The 27,270-nt window shown below is 45.8% G+C and overlaps 1 protein-coding gene across 1 annotated transcript in view; it reads right to left on the minus strand.

Annotated features, from left to right (window-relative positions):
• The window catches only part of LOC119173534 (alpha-crystallin A chain), a 186,436-nt gene that overhangs the window by 594 nt on the left and 158,572 nt on the right, over window positions 1-27,270 (minus strand). Inside the window, exon 2 of the mRNA XM_037424342.2 lies at window positions 742-1,026. Within this exon, the coding sequence (XP_037280239.1) occupies window positions 742-990 (249 nt within the window). The 5' untranslated portion in view covers window positions 991-1,026. The remainder of the gene's footprint in view (window positions 1-741; window positions 1,027-27,270) is intronic.

Here is a 27,270-nt window from a genome sequence, read left to right on the forward strand (position 1 = left end):
AAGCTTCATTGGCAAGATATATACAGACAGAGAGATCCAAATCAATTGCGTGAAGTGGAATGGAATCGTTGCTCTAGGTGAATGGCACAGGTTTCGGCCGTGTCTTGTTGCTTTCAGAGACCGTGACAAGGAAAGAGACTCGCGGCAAACAGTGTTGTACAGTGTAGCTCTTTGAGATAAAGCAGAAGCCATCCAGATGGCCCACAAAAGTTAAACCTCGCTGCCCCAAAGTGAGAGCCACCTTCATCAACCTAAGTGTTGACCTTCAAGACCGGGATACAGTTAAAGATATACTCAATGGTAATCTCGCAGCATATAAAGCATGGCACACCAGCACCACTAAAACACCCTAATAACTTGTAAAACATTACCACAAATACGTAGCGTCTTCAAACGCGAAGCTAACGACAGCCGATGAGAAACAAGCACCCTCCGTGTGTGCGCATACACCTTTGCTTTTCACCGTCTTTGCACCTTTCTGCCTCACAATTAACTCATTCATCTCTCCAAATAACTTGAAAAAAAGAGTTCAATCAAACAAAACGATCCAGATTGCAGCCAAACTCACACCTCTCCTCGTTGTTCATGTAGTGCTTTTCCGTGGTTGGCATCACATTTCCTATATATATCCTTAAATTTTCTTGGGCATCTGTGTAGTTTCCGATTTCCTTCAATAGCATTAGAGATTTGTGAGGTTACGTACAAACTGAAGAGAATTAGTTGGCCGATTGTTACACTCACTTGGAAGGAATCCGGCTCGTTCCGCAGCTCGGACACCCCGCCTCCTCCCCTGGACAACTGTCTACGGAAAGGAGCCCGCATGCCCATCCGTGCGGGCCTGAGAGCCCACAGGTCATCATCAAGCAGTGCGGTGCCGAAGTGCTGGTCGAACAGCCGGCTGTTGTCCCACGTGTCCCAGGTGTCCCACCTGTAGTCACGTCCGACGCCAGGGCGGGGGAAGCACGCCGATGGAATCAGGCTACGAGCCATGTCTCCTCTCACCAGTGAACGTTATAGGCTTCACCTCTGCACAGGCAGATTCATAGTTGGAAAGGACAGACAGACAGACAGACAGACAGACAGACAGACAGACAGACAGACAGACAGATCGCGTGAGCACAACGACAACGTCTTCAATACGGTGCAGGGTCAGATCAGCATTCATTGCCCTGGCTTGTCCTGGAAAGCTTGTCCTGGCAAGCAAAGTGCTGGCAAAGCATGCGGTTCAACTAACTCACAAATTTATTGAAACGGATTTGATTAGTGCTTCAGCGCAGCCTCTATAGCGCTTTTAAATCAAGAATATGATTATCCGGCTGGGTTTCAGGACACATGTATTGACATGAGGCGGCATTCTCGGAGTACAAAAAAGGGTGAAGCAACAAAGATAGCACCTGTACTTCCTTTCTTTTCTTTCTTTTTTGTCTCGCATCCTGCCCCTTGTCTTTTATGTATGCCCTTCTTATCGAAATAAATCTAGTTTAAAGTCGCGCTCTTTCCCTCCATTGTCTCGTTCTTTCCAAACTGTTCTATGTGCTGTTAACATTTTTAAATAAAACATGGGTGATACGTCCATCAAAAGGATTGGTATAACACCAAAGTTATAATTGCCTTCATCGATACAGTGCTTATCGTGCAGTAAATATGAGTTTCTGCAGTTTCTAATGATGTTTGCCAGCGGTGGCCCCGTTTGACGTGGATGCACCTACGTTGACGGCTCGTGGCGCACCTCAGTCGCCACGACAACCACCTATGATCGTGATTAGTTAAATTACAATCACAAACTTTCAATGTGCAATATGCGTCAGTGGTTGCTACGGCGCACAATGCCAAAGCCTACAAATAATGCACAAGCTTCAGTAGGTTCACACCTAAAACTTCGGGGACAATTAACTATTGTTCCTAAAGTTTTAGGTGTGAAGCTACTGGAGGTTGTGCATTATTCGTAGGCTTTGGCATTGTGCGCTGTAGCAACTACTGGCGATGACGATTATGCTTATGACAGTATAGAACAAGAGCGGTAAAGACCACACCGTCCCTTTCTACCATTAAGGCACAGGACATGTAAGGTACCCTTTATACGTCATGACGATGATGACGATGAAGACGATGGTGATTATCACGGACAACGGCGGGCATGTGCAGTACGGGACATCTCGATATGCTCTACGATGCATTTCGTAAGACTGAAAACAACAAACAACCACCAAAGGGAATGTTCCCGGGCCTAGTCCTTGCCAATGTCCGGCTAGATCCGATACCAGAAACATTATTAATGAAGTCACTAGGATATTCAGAACACGACCTGAACATACAAGTTGTGACTAATGAACATTGTATATTTAGTGCACCGCTTGGAACCCCTTTGCATGCGTGAATGGACAAGGTCAGGGGTAATTATGACAACACTGAACGATCTTGCTGCTTCTCTTACTCGTCATCATAAAAATCGTGGATATGCCATGTTTTTTAACCTATACCTGAACACGGCGTAACGTGAATCCCGTGTCAAACTACATGACACAAACTGGTATTCAATGTGCACTTTTTCAAAACGCCGTCAATTAAGGAGGTAAGTGACATGCTGTGACAGTGCATTCATGTCCATTGGTGTCGGTTTCCTTATTACTCGGGAGAATAATAAAGCAATCTCCGAGGCCACGCTGTAACTGCGTCATCGAGAAATCGCTGACTATAGGCAGACAATGTTGGGTGCCAGTAAGTTTCATGGCATAATACTTCTCATTACTGCTCATAGAAGACAATACTATCCCGCCCCACCTCCGGAAAGCGCTGTGCAATGCGTGTGAGATATGTAAGGTGCTTTCGTAAGGTGCCTTGCATCTGCCTTGGTTGCTCAGTTGGTACAGCACCGGTTGCTCATCGTCGCTAGAGTTTTTGCGAACTGCGGGATAGAACGCTTCCTTGGTAAAATATACATGGGACATTATGCTACAATTACTCCTGGAACTGAAACCACGTAAGCATATGGTAACCAGTCCTGGGCAGTAACTAGTTACTATAGTCGGTTACAGCCTGAAAATAAACGCAAGCTAAGCCTACAGCGGTCGCCGTCATACCCACGCCAAAATTCACATAGACTTCTTGCTTAACTACAGTCGGTTATTTACGTGACGTCAGACAGATTTCACGGATTTCCGACATATATCTTGTCCATGCAGGCTAGAGCTCATTTCGCTAGTTTTCGGTCAGGAAAATTTAATTTTTGCAAATTTTATAAAGAATACTGACTTCACTGCACTGCGAAACGTAACGTTCCACAAGTAGCTGCAAAGATTCAATTAGCAGTATGCGTAGTGTTGGCATTACCATTGAAAACGTGCATATTGTTAGAATGGAAATTGACGGTCGTTGTTCTGCTGGGCAGATAAATCATAGGCATGCTGCAGTACCGGGAATGGAGCGTGTATGTATTCTCAGATATCCATCGTTCCGGCACGTAAAACCCTCACACAAAACTAGTTACTATTAACACACTACCGGTAACTAGCAATTTTTTTCAGTAGATTCTAACGGTAACTGTTCACTTTTAGGGTAAAGAGACTAACTGCCATTTTTACGGTGCTTATTGCTCATACCGCGAAGAAAATTTTACCCGTCAGTGAGTCTGATGTTGTAAGGGTAAAGTGAAAAACGTCGCGAAATTATCGGAATGAGTTTTTCCTCTGTAGCATATATAAAGTCATGTGCTGTCACGAACCAGTTCTCAAGAAAGCATGCGCCTCTGATTTCCAACAGTTACGTGAAAACCAGGCGCGCTCATCAGACGCGACGAATCGTACCCAGAGAAAAAAAAATCACAGCATACCCACAGAGTGAATGATGATGAGTGGGGCGAAGCTGCGAAGGGTTTCATCAGCAAGCCATGAATCATCCACTCGCCTCGTCTGTTTGTCCACCCGTCCATCCGTCTCTCTGTCTGTCTGCCCACCCATCCATTCGTCCGTCCGCCCTCCCGTCCGTCTGTCTGTCTGTCTGTGCGCCCGTACATCTGTTTGTCCGTCTGTTCGTACGTCTGTCTGGTTCTGACGTGTTTAACCAACGCTGAGCTCCCACTGAGCCTCAAAAAGTGCCGCTTCGCCGCGCGAGAGCTGTCAATTTTAGGGCACATCATGTCCAAGCATGGTGTTGTACCCAACCCTGCAAAACTTCGTGCAGTCGCCGAGTTCCCAGAGCCTGCTACGCTCAAAGAACTACACAGTTTCGTCAGACTACGCTCTTCTGGCGCTTCGTTCATAATGTAGCGTCGATCACGTCATCACGGACCAACCACCTACGCGGTGACACAGACCTTTCCTTTTATTGCACTGACTGTGACATCGCGTTCGACACGCTCCGTCATCTACTCACCTCTCCTTCCATTCCTTGGCATTTCGGCCCAACAGCTGCAACGGAAGTTCACACAGACGCTAGCGGCGTTGGTCTTTGCGCTGTCTTCGTCCAACGTAAGCCGGGCTATACTTCGAATACGTCATCGCTTATGTGAGTCGCACACCCACTAAAGCTGAGGCCAACTACAGCGTCACTGAAAGGAGTGCTTATCTCAAGTGTGGGAGCTTCACAAGTTTCGCCCTTACTTGTACGGTCAACAGTTCGACCTGGTAACGGATCACCATGCGCTCCGACTCGCCACAGTGAGAGACCCTTCTGGCCGCCTAGCCCGCTGGGCACTGCGAGTCCAGGAGTGGACATTCGCGTCATTCATCGCAGTGGACGCAAGCACTCTGACGCAGACGCCCTATCCCCTTAACATTTATCTCCCGACTCAGACTGTGAAACCAATGGCTCCAACTCCATCGCATCGCTCGACCTTGACTGATTAGCCAGCGAACAACACCAGAACCCATGGATTGCTTCCCCTTTTGACTATCTCTCTGGTGGTCGACCCCGCCGGTATCGCGATCTTTCCGACATCAAGCGGCTCATTTCGCCAATCATGATCGGCTGCTACACCAACGCCACTACGTCCCTGAAGGGTCTAAGTGGCTCTTGGTTGCCTCCCGCAGCTTGCAGTCACAAATATTCGCCTCCTTCCACAACGATGTGCAACGTAGCCATGCCGGAGTTTCAAAACTTCAAACGCATTCGGCATCGCTTCCACTGGTGTGGTGTGCATATTTGTCGCAAACTTATTATGGGCTGCCCTGGCTGTCAGCGTTGTAAATCACCTCCTTTCCACTCGCCCGGTGTGCTTAAGCCACTTCTGTGTCCTGCCAAACCTTTTCATCGGGTCAGAAGTATTCAATATGGCCTACTACAGATAACATCACATGGTAATTGGTGGATTGTAGTCACTGTGGAACATTTAACACGCCACGCTGAAACCGCCGCCCTTCCAAGTGCCACTGCGCGGGACGTTGCGTCTTTCGTCCTCCATCGCTTCATCCTTTGAAGTGGTTCACCTCGAGGACTACGCTGTGACTGAGGTCAAGCCTTTCTATCAAAAGTTGTCGCAACTCTACCTTCCGAATGCCACGTTGTCCATTGTAAGACCATGGCATACCACCCACAGTCTAATTGGCTCACCAAGCGATATAACCGCACCCTCGGCGATACGCTCGCAATGCACGCGACATCTGATCATGCTAACTCGGACCGCATTCTTCTATATATCGCGTTTGCATACAAAACCGTGGCTAAGTCTACCTCCGGATTTCCACCTTTCTCCCCCCTCTATGAGCGCGAACCTTCCTATAATCGACACTCCGTTTCCATATAGTCCAGACCCGTCCGAATGCCCACCTGTGTCCGAAGCTTCCCCAAAAAACGGAAGAGTGCCATGAACTCGCTGGCACCTTTACATCACAGTAACAATAGCACCAGAAGAAAAGCAATGTCGACTCTCCACGGAGCCACATCTATTCCCCGGGATCTCTTGTAAGGGTGGCTGTACCTTATCAAACTAATGGCCTTCCCTCAAAGCTCGTTCCAAAGTACGAGGGCCTTTACCGCGTTTCGGAGCAGACCTCCCCAGTGAATTTTCTAATTCAGCCAGTTTGCCCGTCCGACAGACAGCATGCACTGGCATGAGCGCGACATTGTCCACTTGGCCCACCTCAAGCTATACTATAGCCCTCTGCCTCCAGACTGTTAGGTCATCAGGATGGCGCTTTCTCAGTGAGGCGAAATTGTGACTAAGAAAGCGCATCGCTGGCAAGTAGCATCGCCAGCGCTTGGGTACAGGGTTCTTGACTCGTCTCGCTCGCCTCGCGTTGATCGTCGCCGGCATCCGCCTGAACGCTGCTCTGTTCCGATTGCGTTTTTTAAATGCGAAGCATTTCTCAGCGAACTTCGGCGACTTTAAGCGTATCTACACTCTGAAAACTTTCACACCCTAAAAGGTGCAAAACGGGTGTACGCATTAAAAGCACCCTCATGAACACCCTTTTTATGCCCCATTTTTTTAAAATTTGAGGTGTTCGTAATCAAAACACCCTCAAAACCCTATTTACACCCTAATACTTGGGGTGTAATGAACAAGGCTACAAATGAATCATTGATATGTGGGGTTTGACGACCCAAAATCACCATACGATTATGAGGGACGCTGTAGTAGAGGGCGCCGGAAATTCCGACCACCTGGGGTTCTTTAACGTGCACCCAAATCTGAGCACACGTGCCAGCAAGGCTACAAATGCACGAAGACCCCATAAAGCTAAGCAAAAAGCATCAGCTTAGTTTTTTTACCAAAATGCACTACATTAGGTCGGTGAAGGTGCGCTAAACAGTGCTGCTGAATATTACAAATGCGCGTTCTGACTAGTAGCTCGTGCTGGCCGCACTGCACCATCACAATGTTCACTGCGATTCAGATGCACTGTTAAAGAACGAGTATAACGCAACAAATCGCTGCCGCAAAAAAAAAAAAAGCAGCGTCCGCGCTATCAGCAAAGGGCCGGAGCTATCGTTAAACCAGATCTAGCCGGTTTAACGCTAGCTGAAAGCGCGCCGATGCCATAAAGTCTCGTCGCCTAGACAACGTTGGCTACCCGGTATTGCTGCGTGCCGGGCGCACAGCGCGGGAAAGGGGTCGACGTCGTCTTACATGTCACTGCGTGCGCTGGCGAAAACCCTCCCGTGTGTGTGCGTGTGGCGCGCGTGGCTTCTCGATCGGTAGACTTTATTAGTCGGTGTTTAGTTTGAAATGTGCCTGCGCTCTGTGCTCCACCAGTGTGTTCTGTCAGTGCTGATTTTTGCGAAGGTGCACCATCCTGAAGACTGGACCTGTGGATTCATATTGTGGAGCACTCGAAGTGAAATAGTGAGTACCGCTCTCACGTCGTTCCGTTCAACGCTTTGTTAACTGCGTGAGCACGAGAATAACGCCTTCGCCCCGCCGCGGTGGTCTAGTGGTTAAGGTACTCGGCTGCTGACCCGCAGGGCGCGGGTTCGAATCCCGGCTGTGGCGGCTGCATTTCCGATGGAAGCGGAAATGTTGTAGGTCCGTGTGCTCAGATTTGGGTGCACGTTAAAGAACCCCAGGTGGTCTAAATTTCCGGAGCCCTCCACTACGGCGTCTCTCATAATCATATGGTGGTTTTGGGACGTTAAACCCCACAAATCAATCAATCATGTAACAACATGACAAAATGCTACGCTCATGATGTGCTCGTGGCCGTTTCGCTCGCTTCACATGTACCAAACTTGATATTACGCAACGCGAACAGACGACATAGGTAAATTACGCGTTCAAACATGATAATCATTACATGCATGTCATGTAACAACATGACTACAAGCCACACTCATGATGCGCTCGCGGGCGTTTCCCTATATTCACATAGGACAAATTTTGTATTACGTGACGTCAATGGATGACGAATGTACGTGACAGGTGCAAATATGATAATCATGGGATGCGTGCCATGTGAGAACATGAATACATGCCATAGTCAAGGCGCCAATACAATTCGACGCGACGTGGTGTGCGTGCTCACCGGCGTTCATTCATAGCGTCACGCCGGCGTGGCCACGCCTGACGCCGGTGCTGCCATATACCCGCAGGCACTCACCGCGCTGCGTTGCTTTCACGCATGCGCGTTTTAGCGCGTCTGACGTCCCTCCATCACGAAAAGAGGTAGACGCAGTGTTGTCGGGGTAACGCATTGGCGCAAAATGCAGTATGTCGTATTTTTTTATTTTAATTACAGATACTGCAGGCCTTTCTCAGGCCCATGCAGGAGTGAAAACAAAGAAATACATTGACAGAAATTCGACAAACAACTTGACAATACATCAGTGTTGCTTGACGAAATTTAAAACGTACAACACACATAATGGGAGGCGTAGATATGCTTACACAATCACGTGTAAGCATACGATACGGTATGCATGCAGTAAAAGAACACAATGATAATGTTTTCCAATTTTGAAACGACACTTTAACCAAAGCTTATATTACAAACACGCTGAGGAAACACGTCTAAAGACACAGAGTTGACAATATCTTCAGGTAGCATATTCCAATAAAAAAATTGCTCGAGGAAACAAAGAAAACTTATGCAAATAATGTGGCTGATCGGTTGCCTAATAATCTTACCGTGATGAATTCTCACTGATCATTTGAAAGGCTCTTGGATTTAGTGTTTCCGCGACATATTGAAGTGACCGTAGTAAAGCTGATAGAGGAATTTCAATCTAGATATGACCCTACGCTGCTCGATTGTTTGAAGGTTCGCTTTATTACGTAAAGTGGTTACACTTGAGTAATGCGAATAAACAGAATAAATGAAGCGCAAAGCTAAATTTGGTACTCTTTCAATTTTACTTATAAAGTTTTGTTGGTAAGGGCTCCAAATGACATCTGCATACTCCAACTTAGGTTGTACTAGTGCCTTATAAGCGTTTAATTTCACAGCAGGAGGAGTACTGCGCAACTTTCTTTTCAAAAATGCCAATTTCTTAAGTCCACCCTGACAAATGTTATCAATGTGTGTTTTCCAACTGAGGATGCTTGTAACTGTGACGCCGAAATATTTAACCTTATCGTATCTGTTGATTGTAGCATTACCTAAAGAATAAAAAAAAACCGAGAGGCCTCTTTTTGTTGCTGAATGTAATCGAAGTTGTCTTAGTACCATTTATTCGTAAAGCCCCCATTTGTACACCATGTCTCAATTGAGTGCAAGGCATTGTTTAATTTAATTTCGTCATCTCGGGTTTTAGTAGCTTTGTATACCACGCAGTCGTCCGCAAATTATTTAATATGGATAGGGGGTGCAGCAGTAAGATAAATATCATTATATATACTAAAGAAAGTAGGGGACCCAGTACAGAGCCCTGCGGGACTCCAGAGTACACATCCAACTCTTCAGAGATACACTCATCAATGGCGACACACTGTGTTCCATTTCTTAAGTAACACACTATTCATGAGACTACTTTTCGTTCAACGCCAATTGAGAGAAGTTTTGTAATCAGATCGGGGCATTTCCGATGGAGGCGGAAATGTCGAGGCCCGTGTGCTCAGATTTGGGTGCACGTTAAAGAACCCCAGGTGGTCAAAATTTCCGGAGCCCTCCACTACGGCGTCTCTCATAATCATATGGTGGTTTTGGGACGTTAAACCCCACAAATCAATCAATCAATAATCAGATCGGGATGGGGGACGACATAGAACGCCTTTGACAAATCTAGAAATATAACGTCGGTTCGACTTTAGTATTTAGTGTACTAATAAAGTCATCCGTTATTTCAGATACTTGGGTAACACTTGACAAACCAGATCTAAAACCACGCTATTTCAAAAAAGCAAATTGTTATATTCGAGGTAAGTAATGATAGCAGTATAAATAATTTGCTTGAAAAGTTTACAACAAGAACTCGTTAAGAAAACTGGTCTGTAGTTGTTAATTTCTAGAGAAGAGCCAGATTTATGCACGGGAATAATTTTTGCCGAGCGCCAATCATCAGGAATAGTCGAAGTGCGTAGGGACATAACATAAATTTGATGCAGATATTTAGCTAACCACGCACCATATCTACTTAAAAATGTATTGAACAGTTGATAGGGGCCAGCTGATTTCTTCTCGTCTAGTTTATGCAAAAGGCTGAGGACACCATCCTCTGTTATTTCTACTTCAGGCATAGGACAATCAAAAACGTATGACGGCAGCGCTACGTTCGAAGCTGTTCGCGTGAATACAGATTGAAAAAAATGCATTAAATTTGTTAGAACTTGTTGTCACGTCAACAATACTTTTGCCTGAAACATTTATCTCCAAAATGCCCTGTTTATCTTTAGAGAGATAGTGTGAAAACTTTTGGGGTTCGTTGTTCATGAATTATTGCAGAGTAACAGAAAAGAAATGCTCTTTTTCTAATCGCGTTTATCCTTCAGATTAGAAATAAGGCTTTGTAGGTCGCTTGTGTTACCGCGTTTGCGACGTTGCTTAATTTTTTGTTTTAAGTGAATAATTTCTCGCGAGAAGCAAGGGTACTCTCAATTAATACGTTTTCTTTTTAATGGTACATACTCTCGCTCGCAACAGAAAACAATTGCTTTAATGCAGCAGCACTTTGCAGCAGCAGTTACGGCTCTACGTATCGGCATCTATTCTAAAGGTTTTTCAACGCTTCCGCAGGCTTTTGGACGATTCCGAAGAAATCAAGTGTGCTGTTGGACGACGGTTGCCACGGATTCGGTGGTCCTGTGCTACCAACCATTTCAGCTTTTCGACGCCTGCTTCACCACCTGACTGAGCCATCTGTGTTCGTGCATTCTACACGAATATCAGCGTCGGCTATCCTTGGTGGATAAGGGATCATCTGCGTGGATCTACTGCGCTGATCACCTGCTCGCGTTCCGGCATAAAGCGGAGGCCCGTCTCACCCAGCGTCACTTTGCAGCAGCAGTTACGGCTCTACGTATCGGCATCTATTCTAAAGGTTTTTCAACGCTTCCACTGGCTTTTGGACGATTCCGAAGAAATCAAGTGTGCTGTTGGACGACGGTTGCCACGGATTCGGTGGTCCTGTGCTACCAACCATTTCAGCTTTTCGACGCCTGCTTCACCACCTGACTGAGCCATCTGTGTTCGTGCATTCTACATGAATATCAGCGTCGGCTATCCTTGGTGGATAAGGGATCATCTGCGTGGATCTACTGCGCTGATCACCTGCTCGTGTTCCGGCATAAAGCGGAGGCCCGTCTCACCCAGCGTCACTTTGCAGCAGCAGTTACGGCTCCACGTATCGGCATCTATTCTAAAGGTTTTTCAACGCTTCCGCAGGCTTTTGGACGATTCCGAAGAAATCAAGTGTGCTGTTGGACGACGGTTGCCACGGATTCGGTGGTCCTGTGCTACCAACCATTTCAGCTTTTTGACGCCTGCTTCACCACCTGACTGAGCCATCTGTGTTCGTGCATTCTACACGAATATCAGCGTCGGCTATCCTTGGTGGATAAGGGATCATCTGCGTGGATCTACTGCGCTGATCACCTGCTCGTGTTCCGGCATAAAGCGGAGGCCCGTCTCACCCAGCGTCACTTTGCAGCAGCAGTTACGGCTCTACGTATCGGCATCTATTCTAAAGGTTTTTCAACGCTTCCGCAGGCTTTTGGACGATTCCGAAGAAATCAAGTGTGCTGTTGGACGACGGTTGCCACGGATTCGGTGGTCCTGTGCTACCAACCATTTCAGCTTTTCGACGCCTGCTTCACCACCTGACTGAACCATCTGTGTTCGTGCATTCTACACGAATATCAGCGTCGGCTATCCTTGGTGGATAAGGGATCATCTGCGTGGATCTACTGCGCTGATCACCTGCTCGTGTTCCGGCATAAAGCGGAGGCCCGTCTCACCCAGCGTCACTTTGCAGCAGCAGTTACGGCTCTACGTATCGGCATCTAGTCTAAAGGTTTTTCAACGCTTCCGCAGGCTTTTGGACGATTCCGAAAAAATCAAGTGTGCTGTTGGACGACGGTTGCCACGGATTCGGTGGTCCTGTGCTACCAACCATTTCAGCTTTTCGACGCCTGCTTCACCACCTGACTGAGCCATCTGTGTTCGTGCATTCTACACGAATATCAGCGTCGGCTATCCTTGGTGGATAAGGGATCATCTGCGTGGATCTACTGCGCTGATCACCTGCTCGTGTTCCGGCATAAAGCGGAGGCCCGTCTCACCCAGCGTCACTTTGCAGCAGCAGTTACGGCTCTACATATCGGCATCTATTCTAAAGGTTTTTCAACGCTTCCGCAGGCTTTTGGACGATTCCGAAGAAATCAAGTGTGCTGTTGGACGACGGTTGCCACGGATTCGGTGGTCCTGTGCTACCAACCATTTCAGCTTTTTGACGCCTGCTTCACCACCTGACTGAGCCATCTGTGTTCGTGCATTCTACCCGAATATCAGCGTCGGCTATCCTTGGTGGATAAGGAATCATCTGCGTGGATCTACTGCGCTGATCACCTGCTCGTGTTCTGGCATAAAGCGGAGGCCCGTCTCACCCAGCGTCACTTTGCAGCAGCAGTTACGGCTCTACGTAGCGGCATCTATTCTAAAGGTTTTTCAACGCTTCCGCAGGTCAGTGGCCTTCTTGTTGTTTTGGGCATCGTGCGTTGCCGTGACTGCTGCTGTGAGTGATTTAGTGCTGTGAGTGATTTAGTTCTGCAATTACTACCGCACTGTACAACCTTGCTCATTGTTTTGATTGCCTACAAACATGCCCTCAAATGTCGAGTTGGCGAAGCGCATTGAACAGCTTCAGGCCTGTACTGAGAATAAACTGGGAGAAATAGCCTCTAAACTAATTGAAGAATGCAAACCCAAACTTCTGGCACTAATACCAGAGACGTCAAAGCTGAAGGCTGAAGTACAGAGCCTCGTGTCAGGCGTCAGTGGTCTCAATGTGCTTGTTGAGGAGCTACGCTCCGAGAACGCCACGTTAGTTGCCTCTAATAAGTCTCTAAAGAAACAAAATGAAATTTTAACCAACCGTGTGTCAGAACTGGAACAATACTCGAGACTTAACAACGTAGAACTAAAGGGAATTCCGTGCTCTCACGGGAAGATTGCACAGCCATAGTAAAAGCTGTGGCTACTAAAATCAACTGCACTATTCTTCATTCTGACATCGACGTCATTCATCTCGTCCCCACTAAGAATGACTAAAAAAACATAATCTCGCGCTTCTGTTCTCGCGATAAGAAGCAAGAATTTTTAAGCAAGGCTCGCAAAGCCAAACTACACACGAATGATCTCGGATTCCCAGGCCCTCATCATTATCCTCTGTATGTAAATGACCACCTCACCGTAGAAAACAAAAGGTTATTTGCGAAAGCTCTTTCCCTCAAGAGAGAGAAGGGTTGGGCGTTCCTTTGGACGGATAATTGCCTTATTAAGGCGAGGCAATCAAACGAAAGTAGGGTGTATCGGATTCGCACTGAAGCTGACCTTTCTATCTTTCGATAGATCTGGTCACTTATCTATCTAGGAAACTCTGCGCGTCATCATGTCGTCTTATTTTAGTATCAATAACTTAGATTCCTTCTTGAATAACTCTGCCATTTCAGTAATTCACATTAACGCGCGTAGTGTAAGAACAAATCATGATGAAATAAACGCTGTTTTACACTCTTTCAAAAGTTTCTTTTCCCTCGTCTGCATCTCGGAAACATGGCTTACACTAGAGGATCAAAACTTGTTTGGCTTACAAGGTTACTTGTCAGAATACTGCAATCGCACATCACGTAGCCATGGTGGCGCAGCCATCTTTATCTCACCTACTTTGCCCTATAAACGCAGATCTGACCTTCATATTGTCGTCGATAGCTGTGAATCTGTTTGAATAGAACTAGACAAGCCCTCATCCACTGGTAAACTTATCATTTGAACTATCTATCGGTCGCCTTCATCGTCAATCTCTGAGTTCTTTTCAAGTCTCTATGCTGTCTTTGAAACATTATCATGTGAACGTAAAAATGTTGTTATTGTGGGTGACTTAAACATTGATTTACTTGAAGATACTGCCAATCGCATTGAATATGCAAATTGTTACCAAGGTTTTGGTTACGAGTCCTTAATCACACTTCCAACTAGATGCATTCCTGGCCGCAGTAGCACACTCATTGACCATGTTCTGTCTAACTTTCTTTCACCTGAACACAGTGGTGTTCTTAAAGTAGATATTACTGACCATTACCTTGTTTTCTTCTCATGTAAAAACTTCAAGCATAATCGCGATTTAAGATTTTCTAAATCAATTCTAAACAAAGAAGAGTATGTGAACCGCGTAACAAATGTCGACTGGTCTTTCATTGAAACATGCACTGATGCCAACTTAGCTTTTGATTTTCTTTCGTCTCGCATATGCAAATGCATTCATGATAGCGTCACGGTAGTAAAATGTAAAAGAATATACTCAGCACCCCATAATCCCTGGATAACGAACAGTCTATTGACATGCATGCGTAAAAAAGAAAACCTCTACAAAAACGTCAAACGCCGTCCTTTCAATATGAATCTAAAATATCGTTACACCCTCTATTCTAATACTCTCAATAGACTCTTAAAAGCAGGTAGAAAAAGTTATTACGAAGAAAAAATTGCGCGTGCTGGCAACAACTCTAAAGAACAATGGAAAATTATTAACTCCTTTCTAAACAAGAACACGTCCGCATTAACTATCACTGAGCTTCAAATTGCTGACCGTGTCTTAGATCAGCCAATTGAGATTGCGAATGAATTCAACTCATTTTACTGTAAACAAGCTTCTAGTACACCCCCATCGTCCAATGAATCTCAGGTCCGCTCTTCACAATCTTTCTACCTCTTCCCAACAGACCCTAACGAAATTATCAGCATTATTCATAATCTTAAAGTAACTTCTCCTGGACTGGACGGAATTCACTCGTCCTACATTAAGCTAATTGCCAACCATATTGCCGGCCCTCTATCCCGCATTATCAATCTTATATTCAAGACAGGAACATTTCCATCACAACTAAAACAGGCCAAAATAATACCAGTGTTCAAAAAAAGGCGAGAGAACTTTCATATCTAACTATCGCCCCATAGCTATCCTATCATCTTTAAGCAAACTAACACAAAAATGTATTGAGAAACGTACAACTAATTACTTGTCTAAGTTTTCGATTTCAACTCCTAGTCAGTTTGGTTTTCGACCTGCTTTCTCGACTAATCTTGCATTGTTAACTTTCACTGATAAGATTAAAAAAGCTATTGATTCTGGTGAATTAGCTGGAGCATTGTTCATTGACCTAACCAAAGCTTTCGACTCACTTAATCACAGCATCCTGGAAACCAAACTCACGGCCATTGGTAATGTTGGACCTGCCCTTACACTCATTAAAAGTTACCTCTGTAACAGACAGCAGGCTGTTTATGTTCGCTCTACTTTATCAGATTTTCTTACTACTGATCAGGGTGTTCCTCAAAGGTTCATTCTTGGCCCGCTTTTATTTTTAATTTACATGAATGATCTTCCCCTCTCAGTTACTAACTCTCTGCCTTTTCTTTATGCCGATGACACTACAATACTTGCCACTGGTAAATCAATTGACTCTTTAACGCTAAAATTACAAAAAGATCTAAATAACATCTTAAGCTGGTGTCTCACGAATTCCCTTGGTATTAACCCTAAGAAAACTAAGTTCATGATATTCCACTCAGCTAACAAAGTTCTTCCCTCCCAAATTTCTATTAAACTAAATGGCTCACTCATTAACCCTGACAATGAATGCTCTTTCTTAGGAATCGTTCTCGACAGCAACCTAAAATACTCTAATCATGTTATTCATTTGCGCAAAAAACTAGCATTTGGTGTAAAGATTCTAATCAGAGCACGTTACTACTTTAACATTTCAACTCTAATCAAGTTATATTATGCTTTTATTCACAGCCATATTAATTATTGCATCACCACTTGGGGACATACATACCTCACCCACTTATCTCCCATCGAGCACATTCAAAACCAAGCCATCAGACTAATGACTTTCAGTTCATATCGTTCTAGTGCATCATCATTACTTCGTAACTTCGAAATACTTTCTACTGTTAGTTTATTTAAATATCACCTCATTATCATGCTGTTCAAGTCCTTGCACCATCTTGTCCCATCAAGCGTCTTTTATCCTAATGCTTTGTTTAACTTAAACCGTACTAGATTCGCTTCAAATGGAAATTTTCTACTACCTACTATCCGCACTAACTTTGGTCGCCACACTGCATATTTCTCAGCATTATCATTATGGAATTCATTGCCATCTCACATCAAGCAATGCTCGACTATTGGCACATTTAAAAACAATTGTATTCGTACTTGATAAACTACTAGATGTTTTTATCTTGTTATATTGTTTATTCCACTCTTCTTTTTACTTGTTTCTTAGTTAGTGTTGGTTTTATCAATTTACTCATCTATTTTCACTGCTACTGCTAATTGAGTAAATTTTGTAATCCCATTTTGAACAGGAGGTCCCCCTGCAGCCTTCTGCTTTTGGACCTCCTCCTGTATATATACTTTGTATACTGTTCCTTTTTCTGTACTAATAACTGAAATAAAAAAATAATAAATAATGTTTGACCACATTTCTTTACAATTCGTGATTAGGCTGAAAATGACGAAGCGCGATTCCAAATATTTTAAAACAGTATCGTCGTCCGCACGAGTGTAGTCTCTGACAAGAATTTCTGACGGCTTAGTAAAGGAACGTGTACCCGAGATAGGACATGACAAAGCGAGCAACTTGTGATCGGATATCCCGTCCTCAACACTAACGAATGAGCCTTGAAGGGACCTACTAACAAAGGCCAAATCAAGAAGTGATGAGGACGAGTCAACAACCCTAGTAGCATCGGAAGCTAGTCGGTGTAAAGAAACGTTGAACGCAGTCATCAGCAGCAAGTCAGCAGTCTTGGACTTTGCGACATTTTCCACCGGGCCGCACCGACAGACGCTGGTTGCGCCTGGCGTCAGAGTATATAGTGCTCACGTTTTGCTAACGTAGCGTCGCTGTGCTCAGCGCGCGCGTGCGTCAACGCTACATTGTAGTATATTGGGCGCTTCATGATGCGCTTGCGGCGTTTAGATAACTCCACATATACCGAATTCGGTATTAGGTGACGTCCATAGATGACGAAAATATATGAATGGTGCAAACATGATAATGCTGATAAGCGTGTCATTTAAGAAAATGACAACATTCCACGTCCATAGCATGCTCGCGGCCGTTTCGCTAGCTCCACATTTACTAAATTTGGTATCACGTGACGTGATAGATGACGAAGGTAAACGACACATCCAAACATGATAATCATGACACGTAAGACATGTACGGCATAAGTTACCTCCACCTTGTAACATTGTGCTGATTTGAGAGTGACATACAAATCTTCCTCATTCGTGCTTCACATATCATCGATTCTCACTGTACATGGGATCGTCAATTTTTTTAATGCGAAGCAATTTTAGCGAACATCGGCGACTCTGAGCGTATCTATCTATCTATCTATCTATCTATCTATCTATCTATCTATCTATCTATCTATCTATCTATCTATCTGTCTGTCTGTCTGTCTGTCTGTCTGTCTGTCTGTCTGTCTGTCTGTCTGTCTGTCTGTCTGTCTGTCTGTCTGTCTGTCTGTCTGTCTGTCTGTCTACGACATTTAGCTCTCCTGCCTGTTTCGATAAGGGTATCAATACCAAACGTGGTATGGCGTAACGTGAGTGTATGAAGAACATATTTGACTAGCCATAACATGAAAACCATGAAATGTTTGTCATGAATGTCCTGATTTACATGTCATGGACCTGCTGCTCTTGTGGTGGTTTCGTTCACATGGCATGTTGCAAAACTGCTGTGGTATGGCATGATTACATGACGAACACAAGCGACAGACACTAACATGAAAATCATGACATGCGTGTCCGGTAACAACACGATTACATGCCACACTCATGATGCTCTTGCGACCGTTTCACTAGTTTCACTTATACCATATTCGGTATTACGAGATGTGAAATGATGACAAAAATATGTGACTGTTGCAAACATGATAATCATGAGGTGCGTGTTATGTAACAACATGACAACATCCTGCACTCATGATGCGCTATCGGCCGTTTTGCTAGCTTCATATCCACGAAACTTGGTATTACGCGGCTCGAACGGGCGACATACGTAAAAGACGCATCCAAAAACATGATAACCACGACATCCATGTCATGTAACAACGACTACATGCCACACTGATGATGCGCTCGTGGCCGTTTCGCTAGCTTCACATATGCCTAATATGGTATTACGTGACGCCAATAGATGACGAAGATACGTGACGGGTGCAAACATGATAATCTTGAGATGCGTGTCATGTGAGAACATGACTACATGCCACAGTTATTACCCCAATAGATTTCGACGTGACGCGTCACGCCCGCGTAGCCACGCCAGGCGCCGGTCCTTCCGCATACTCCCAGGCGTGCGCACCGCTGTGTTGCTTTGACGCATGCGTGTTTCAGCGCGTCCGGTGCCTTCCGTCACAGAAAGAGGGAGATGCAGAGTTGTCTGGGTAACGCATCGGCGCGAAATGCAGCCAGTCGCATTTCCCACCGGTTGCCGTCGGGCCGTGCCGACGGACGCTGGTCGCACCTGGCGTCAGATTATAAAGTGCTCGCGTTTTGCTAACTTAGCATCACTGTGCTGAGCGTGGGTGCGCGCCAGCGTTATACATTGGAGTATATTGGTTCTTCTTGATGTGCTCGGGGCCATTTTGATAGCTCCACATATACCAACTTTGCTGTTACGTGACGTCTATGGATGGCTAAATATGTGACTTGTGCGAAAATGATAATCCTGACACGCATGTCATGTAAGAACATGACAACATATTACGCTCATAGCGTGCTCGCGGCCATGTCGCTAGCTCCACATATACTAAATTTGGTATTGCCTCAACTGAATAGATGACAAAGGTACACGACACATCCAAACATGATAATCATGACAAGGAAGTCATCTACGGAAACATTTACCTCACGTCGTAACGTTGTGCTGATTTTAAAGCGACATATCAGCATTTCTCATTTTTGCTTCGTATATCATCGATTCCCACTGTACGTTTGATCTGCACATTTTTTTCTTGTTTTTCTTGTTTTTCTAGACAGAAGAGGGAAGAACACCAGCGCTGGAGTGGTGAGACGATGCGAGTCGGTGTCTTTTCCGGTGAGTCGGCGTCTCCCTGGCATGTTGAAAAAGGGCAGTCATGCTGCATTAGACGCCGTTATACCGATCTCAAAAAACATAGTAAAAAGTTCACTTCCACTACAGACGCAACAGCGATGCCGCCACAGATGCACGTTCTTGCCCAAAACCGCAAAAAACACACGTCCACTCACTTTAACTTCACCAGTGTCCGTCGCCATGGTACTGTGTAGCCGGAAAGACTCTCGTATTCTTGCATGGTTCTTCAAGAAGCTGTCGTGAAAATTACCTCACGCGTGTCCTCCCGTGTAGGTGCTGTTGAATCTAGTCGAAGCAAATGACATCCACGTTCTTTGTATGAAATGCATGTTGGCTATCAGCTACAACTCTGTGCACGTATCCTGGAAGCTGTCCAAATGACAGGCTGCGCCCGCATAGCTGTAGCAGACGTTCAACAAAAAATTGGCAGATCCCACGTACAGTGAGATTCGATGATATGCGAAGCACGAATAAGAAATGTTGATATGTCACTTTAAAATCAGCACAACGTTACAAGGTGGAGGTTAGTGATGCCATACATAATTTTGTGTCATGATTATCATGTTTGTGTCGTTTACCTTCATCTATTCACGTCACCTGATACTAAATTTAGTATGTGTGGAGCTAGCAAAACTGCCGCGAGCACGCTATGAGCGCGGAATTTTGGGATGTTCTTATATGACACGCGTTTCAAGATTACCAAGTTTGTATCAGTCATATATTTTTTCATCCATTGACGCCACGTAGCACCAAATTTGTTATATGTGGAGCTAGCAAAAAAAAATCGGCAGATCCGACGTACCTCGAAACTCACGTTATGCAGAGCATGCGGAAGAAAGGTTACCGTGTGGCCATTTTTTCTTGAGCGTGACGTCATGAAATGGCGCTAAATTATTGTATAAATGTCGCACACACATACATATGTTGAAGAGTTTCAGATGTTTATATTACCAGTTGTTTTCACTTGCGCAACAATACCAACTGGAACATGCGTATGAGCTACACCAGAAGCTGATATGAAGCGCTGATGCTCGCGAAGATGCTTGCCCTGGTCACTGCTACATAAATCAACTTCAGCACATGGCAACTAATCACATCTGACGTTAACCCGACTTGACAGCTGTATCAAAATAGTACATAATAAATGTTTTTAAAATTGAGTACGCAGCACTGAAACCACTATTGCCGTTGCATGAAAATTAACGTCTATTTTAAGAGTAGTTTCGAGACCAGGCGTAGCTCTGTGGTAAAATGCTTCATTGGCACCCAGAATGCTTGGGCTTGATTCCAGCTTGGACTCGTCTGATCGACGCTACCGACGTCGGCTGGTTCTTAACACTCGCGCGTTAAAATAGCCCATGTGTGTTGTCGTCGTTCTTGAGGAGATACAAAGTGTCAATCACCTGTGGCACATACCCGCATACCAGTGGCACAAACACACCCCTGGGTATGTGACACTGTCTGGCGGGAAATGTTTGATGACGTACGTGACAGGATTGTAACATTATTCATGTCTTGACAAGTGAATCGTATTCGTCAAACCATCTTCCCTTCTCATGCTAAATTTGGTTCACGCCAAGTAGATAAGGTGACCACGAGAGCACCCAATCGTAAGCGCCTAGATAGATACATACGCTCAAAGTCACCGAAGTTCGCTAAGAAATGCTTCGCATTTAAAACTGCCACAAGCGCATCATGAAGGGCCAAATTTTCCAAGGCAGCGTTGACGCGCGCGCACGCTGGGCACAACGACGCTACGTTAGCAAAACGCGAGCACTCTATATATAGTCTGACGCCAGGCGCGACCAGAGTCCGTCGGCGTGGCCCGACGGCAACCGGCGAGAAATGCGACATGCTGCATTTCGCGCAGATGCGTTACCAAGACAACACTGCGTCTCCCTCTTTTCGTGACGGAGGGACGCCGGACGCGCTGAAACGTGCATGCATCAAAGCAACGCAGCGCGGCACGAGCCTGCGAGTATTTGGCACGACCGGCGCCTGGCGTGGAAACGCCTACATGACGCTACAAAATGAACGCCGGCGAGCACACGCACCGCGGCATGTCGAAGTGTACTGGCGTCTTGACTGTGACATGTAGTCATGTTCTCACATGGCACGCATCTCCTGATTATCATGTTTGCACCAGTCACGTACCTTCGTCATACAATGAAGTCACGTAATACCAACTTTGGCATATGTGAAGCTAGCAAAACGACAGCGAGAGCATCATGAGTATGGCATGTAGTCATGTTGTTACATGGCACACATGTCGTGATTGTCATGTTTGGATGTGTCATTTACCTATGTAGTTCGTTCGCGTCGCGTAATACCGAGTTTAGTACATGGGAAGCTAGCAAAACGGCCGCGAGCGCATCATGAGCATAGCATGTAGTCATGTTGTTACATGACACGCATCTCATGTTTATCATGCTTGCACTACTATCATACCTTCGTCATCCTTTCACGTCCCGTAAAACCAAATTTGGTATAAGAGAAGCTAGCGAAACGACCACCAGTGCATCATGACCGGGGCATGTAGTCATGTTGTTACATGACACGCATGATTATCATGTTTGTACCAGTCACATGCCTTTGTCATCCATTGACGTAGTGTGATACCAAGATGGGTATATGTCACGCTAGCAAAACGGCCGCGAGCGCATCATGAGCGTGGCTTGTAGTCTTCTTGTTACATGATACGCATGTCATGATTTTCATGTTACGGTTATTACATACCATACCAGTTTTGCAACATGCTATGTGAACGAAAGCACCGCAAGACCTGTAGGACCATGAAATGCAAATCATGACATGCATGACATACACTTCTTGATTTTCATGTTGGGACTAGTCAAAGTTGTTTTTCATACATTCGTGTTATGCCATACCAAGTTTGGCATTGATACCATTATCGAAACGGCCAGCAGAGCTAAAAGTCGTATGCGGCTAGATAGATACGCTCAAAGTCGCTGAAGTTCGCTAAGAAATGCTTCGCATTTAAAACTTCATTCTACAGATGCAATGAAACGTGCATGAGTGTATGCAGCAACAGCAATGGAAGCACCGACGTCCCTAGGGAAGGATGCAGTAGCGCCGCCAGGAGTTTTCTGCGCAAATGGCTCTCCCGAACCCTCCCGTTCATACCACTATGATGTTGGTTCTATTTTACTAAACTGCCGAGCACATCCGAACGCGCTCCGCTCCCCGCTCTATAATTGCGGCATAAAGCGAGAAACGTGCGCGACTGGCTTCCTCGCCATCCGAAAAAACCGAAAAGGCGGAAATTTTCAATTGTTTGACCTCGTAGCATGTGAAGTTCTCACGATCGAAAACAGGCTCGCTACAGGCAGGAACTTTTTTTGTTCCGGTGACGCCTGCCTCACTTGTATCCTTTGCGGGCGCCAGTTCGCCAATGGAACAGGCTTCCGTCACTATGGACGCACCGTTAACTCGGCAAACCAGTAGCAGCAGCCATGGCTCTCAACGCAGCTGAGTTTGTTATTTGGCAGTGGAATTGCATGGGGTTCGGGAAGCATAAGGCCTCCCTCCAGCCGTACATTGCTTCATTGGCGGTTCAGCCACATGTGATTGCTTCACAAGAAACCAATGACGCGGTGGTTGCCGTGCCTGGCTATTGATCTATAATGTTTAGGGCGGAAGGGCAACGAGGCCTGGCTGTCTTGGTTCCGAACAAATGTGCGTTTTAGGGGTGAAGCTCCTTAGGGCGTGGGCTGTGCGTCCCCTGTAGCCTGTATGTAGCCACCTCTAGTTTAGTTCTTGCAGTGTTCACTAGATGGCGGTACCGTCCCCTGTATGTAGCCACCTCTAGTTTAGTTCTTGCAGTGTTCACTACATGGCGGTACCGTCTCCTGTATGTAGCCACCTCTCGTTTAGTTCTTGTAGTGTTTACTAGATGGTGGTACTTGTAGCTGATGATAGAAAGATGCAAGATGTTGTAAACTAGAAAGCGGTACTTGTAGTTGATGAAAGACGCGAGATCTTATAAAAGAGGAATGATGTCACATATGGCGCGTGTCATTGGTTGAAGGCAATCGTTCGATTTAGTGCGGCGACGTACGCTAGGGGGAGCGTTGTAATAAAATCCGTTCGCTGTTGGCGCGCGCTCGGAGTCGCCGGATGGATAAGGCTGCACAGCGGAGAGAGCGCAGGGCACAGACCATAAAGCCGTCATAATGAAGGGACATCGCAAGCCATCCATCGTCTAAGAACAAAGAAAAGTTGATTTGTGTATATACACACACAGCGTTTCTCACGTCTTTACATGATGATCGACTGGGCGAATTACACGAAAGATTCACAGTTTACCGATGAATCCCTCCAGAGCTTCGCCCATTCATCATCATTCACCCCGTGAATATGCCATAATTTTTTTAGAGCACACGCTTGCGCTCAGCAAATCTACTTTGGAGGCCCAGCTGGTCGAAATTACCCCGAAGCCTAAGTACAGCATATTCGTTTTGAATATTTAGAGCAGCTCTCGGAATCACAAACAGGTGTCCTCCTCAGTGGTCTCAAAGACGGCTACCCTTGCAGGCAAGTCACCGCTCGTATATCTATCGGTGACTTTAACGCACCTCACCCGGCCTGGGGTTATACAAAGGCCACTGTTAAAAGGAGAAACCTTGTTAGAGCTATGGTGGACTGTTCCTTGGAGCTGGCCACGGATTCTCAGTTTCCAATTCAGCTGTCTAATTTCGTTACGAGACACCACTCCGGACCTGGAATTCATGAGAAACGCGGGGGTAGTTCAGTGGGCTAACCTGCAAAAAAGTGTCGGAAGTGATCACTTGATCTTCGCAGTCTCGAAGGAAACCCGAGTGGTTCCACCTAAAGAGTACAGGGTGACGGACTGGGACGAGTTCAGGAAGGCCGTAAAGCTGATCAGACCGAATATGCCACATTAAGGAACTCTTTTCTGGACTCGCGGAGGGTGCACTCCTCGCAACCAAGACTGTAAAAAGTAACTTACAGGTGGATACAATGTACTCTTGTCTTGGCAAATATTGGATGCTGAAAAATTTCTCGTTGAGAGATGGCGCACACAGAAGCCAAATGGGTCGCTCCGCAAGCGCATACCTCGCCTTAACAAAGATATTGATGATTATCGTCGGGAGCTTTTTAGGCAGCAGTCGAATAATGTTGGCTGAAAGAATATGGACAGATGCGCACTGGAGGTAAATGGAACCTCTTGAAGGCTCTGCTCGACCAGACAAACTCCAAAACTAATTAGAGGTTAGCAATCAACCGCTTAGTCTAAGCACAGCGGAGCAGGGGGTTGCTAAAACCACTTTATGGGCCTCTCACTAGGTCTTAAAATTTTGAGCTGACAAGCGCAATGCGTAGATGAAGCGTTCACTATCACGTCTGCTCAAATTTGCAAGCCTACGCGCAATTGAAATAGGTCAAATTTCAAGATCAACACTGCTCCCCTTCCTTTTGCGGGTGCGTGCCCAGAAAATGAGGGCATGACTTGCGCGTATGAATGACCCCACGAACACGGCAATGCAGTGACATTGGTCCCCCACGTAGACAACTAGGCTCTGACGTTGTCAGCAGTGACACGTGACATAGCCTAAATTTTTTAACACGACCTGCGTAGTTTATGTACTTGTTGCTTGAAGATAATAATAAATTTCTAGATAAATAATGAGACGCAATAAGAAAATGTGAGCGTTTTTTTCTTTTTTTTCTTTGTGGATTGCAACGAGATTCGGGGCTAACGCTCCGGCATTTAGCATACGTTCGTGTTCCCGTGGTCAGCGCATCGAGGAATCGACAGCCGTAGCACGCTTCGACGCGTTCACGAACCCATTGTGCTCATCCAAGGCGCAGGCTCATCTATTTTACCGCATCTAAGCCAGCCTTTCCAAACCATCCCGCAGAAACAGGCAGTAGACCTCAAAACAACGCGGATCAACAACAACAAAAAAAAAGAAAAAAATGCCACTCTGGTGCACAGGGGTTGTGTTGGTTTGGGCACGTTATGCGCACGTGACCTTTTGGTCGGATGCCAGAGGGAGTAGGGAAGAGGTTTGGCTTGCGAAGGCTTCGCAGAGGAACGTCAAGGGTTTCGATCTCGCCTCCTCTCATCCTCGCTTCACGCCGCTTCAAAAACAGTATTCTCAGTTTGTAATGAACCGGTTAAAAAAATTTTTGTGGAAGAATGTTCCTCATCGGACATCCAACAACTTTCATGGTCTAACTAAAATTTGGTATGGGGCCTGTTGAGTGGCCCTTTCACTATAGTGCGCAGAATAAACTCACTAGTGTGCTGACCGCGGCCGTCGCAGTGGCACGGAGAATGATGCCTTCCACCAGCGGCCACCAGATTGCGATTTCCACAGGGACTGTGCTATGTCGACCCAATGGCCGAGCGGCCTGAGCCGGAGCGCGAGTGGAGTGTGGTGTGGCGTCTCTGCTACGGCGGATGGATATATCCTACGGCTGCGTCTCTACCGACACTCCAGCCAACGCGCGCGTGCCGCAGGGGCCGGTGGGCTCTCTAAGCTCACTTAGAACTGTAAAACGCTGGTTGGGAGGCGATGCCTTATCAAAGGAACATTTTTCGTTGCACTTGAAAACGCACGTACCTCCCTTTACCATTAATACGGAACACGTTATCGAGTGTTTGATAAATATTATTAATAAACAAATGAATACGCGTGGTTTCCGAGGAAAAATTGAACTTTAATAATGCTCCATAAAACTTAACAGTGAAACTCACAGCATTTGGTTGATTTGATTATGCCACACGATTTACTATAAGCCAATTTTTCTATTACTCAAAGGTAGGATGTGTTCTTCGAATGAGCTTCAATTCTCTAATGAAGTTGACGCTATCTCAACTCATTAACTTCATAACTGGTATGTTCCGAATGCTACGGCTAACACATATCAAATGTTGTTCAGTCGTGACCCGGTGGCGCAACGGTAGCGCATCTGACTCCAAATGTTGTTCATTTTTGAGGATTTTGGACACATTTATTGAAACACCCGGTACGGATGCGGACATGGTCGAGTGGTGCAAGAAAGATGCTGAATAATAACGCAACAGCAATAAAGAGCTCACTTCGTAGAAATGCCTGGGTCGGCGACGCCAGTTTAAGCGAGAAATCATCTTGGCCTTGAAAAGAAATCGAGAGTGATGCAAATAAAATTAAGGATACAAATTGTTGTTTGAGTTTTTTGCGGGGAATTTCACTGATGACACGATCTACTTTAATTTTCAACGAGCGCTCTATGTAGCAATTACTAAAATGTTCCTCACAAACTACGGCCGCCGGAGTTACGATTCTATAGATCTGCGGTCTTCTCCCAAGCGGCTAAGTGTTCTGGGTCTGCAGCTGCGCTGAATAACCAGACCCACTCGTTGAGAGCGTGGAAAAAAAGCAGGTGCTGTTTTTACGCCTCCTTATCTGCGACGACCTCCCGGTTTCGTAAAGACACAAGAGTAAACAACACGCACAAAAAAGAAACACCGCAATGACATGCGGAGGCATGAACTACCTGTTCAACATCCAAAATGCCCCGAAACTTCACATCAACCGACTGTGTTTACGGACGCGAATCCGAAGTGTATGCAAAGAGCAAGAGACGCGCATCCAAAGCGCGTGCGACGGGCGCTCTCGGCGCGCTCCGCTGCTCGGATAGCATGATCTCTAAGGGTGTCGCCGTCTGGTGGCCTCCGGAGGAAGGCATCATCGGCAGTGCCAGCCTCTCCCATTGGAAACGCTCGGCGGCCGCCACACTAGTAAGTATATTTTAGGCACTGTACTTAACGAACAGCTTATCTCGCAAACTTCCCGGGGTGGCCGCCGACAAAAGTGGACGCCACCGCATTGAGCTAAAAAGTTTTCATGTATTTTTTTTTGGTGTACCTCCTCAGCATTCGTAAAAGTTTGTTATCACTGCATTTCAGACGTCAAGAGGAACCAGTGCATATCAAAGTGTTGGACCTGGGACGACTTTTTCCGCCCCTACGTTTGTGAGAAGACTTCCACGCAGTAGCGGCAACGCTAAGC

Source organism: Rhipicephalus microplus, chromosome 5 (assembly GCF_043290135.1).
Source record: "Rhipicephalus microplus isolate Deutch F79 chromosome 5, USDA_Rmic, whole genome shotgun sequence".
In the NCBI taxonomy this organism is placed as follows: domain Eukaryota; kingdom Metazoa; phylum Arthropoda; class Arachnida; order Ixodida; family Ixodidae; genus Rhipicephalus; species Rhipicephalus microplus.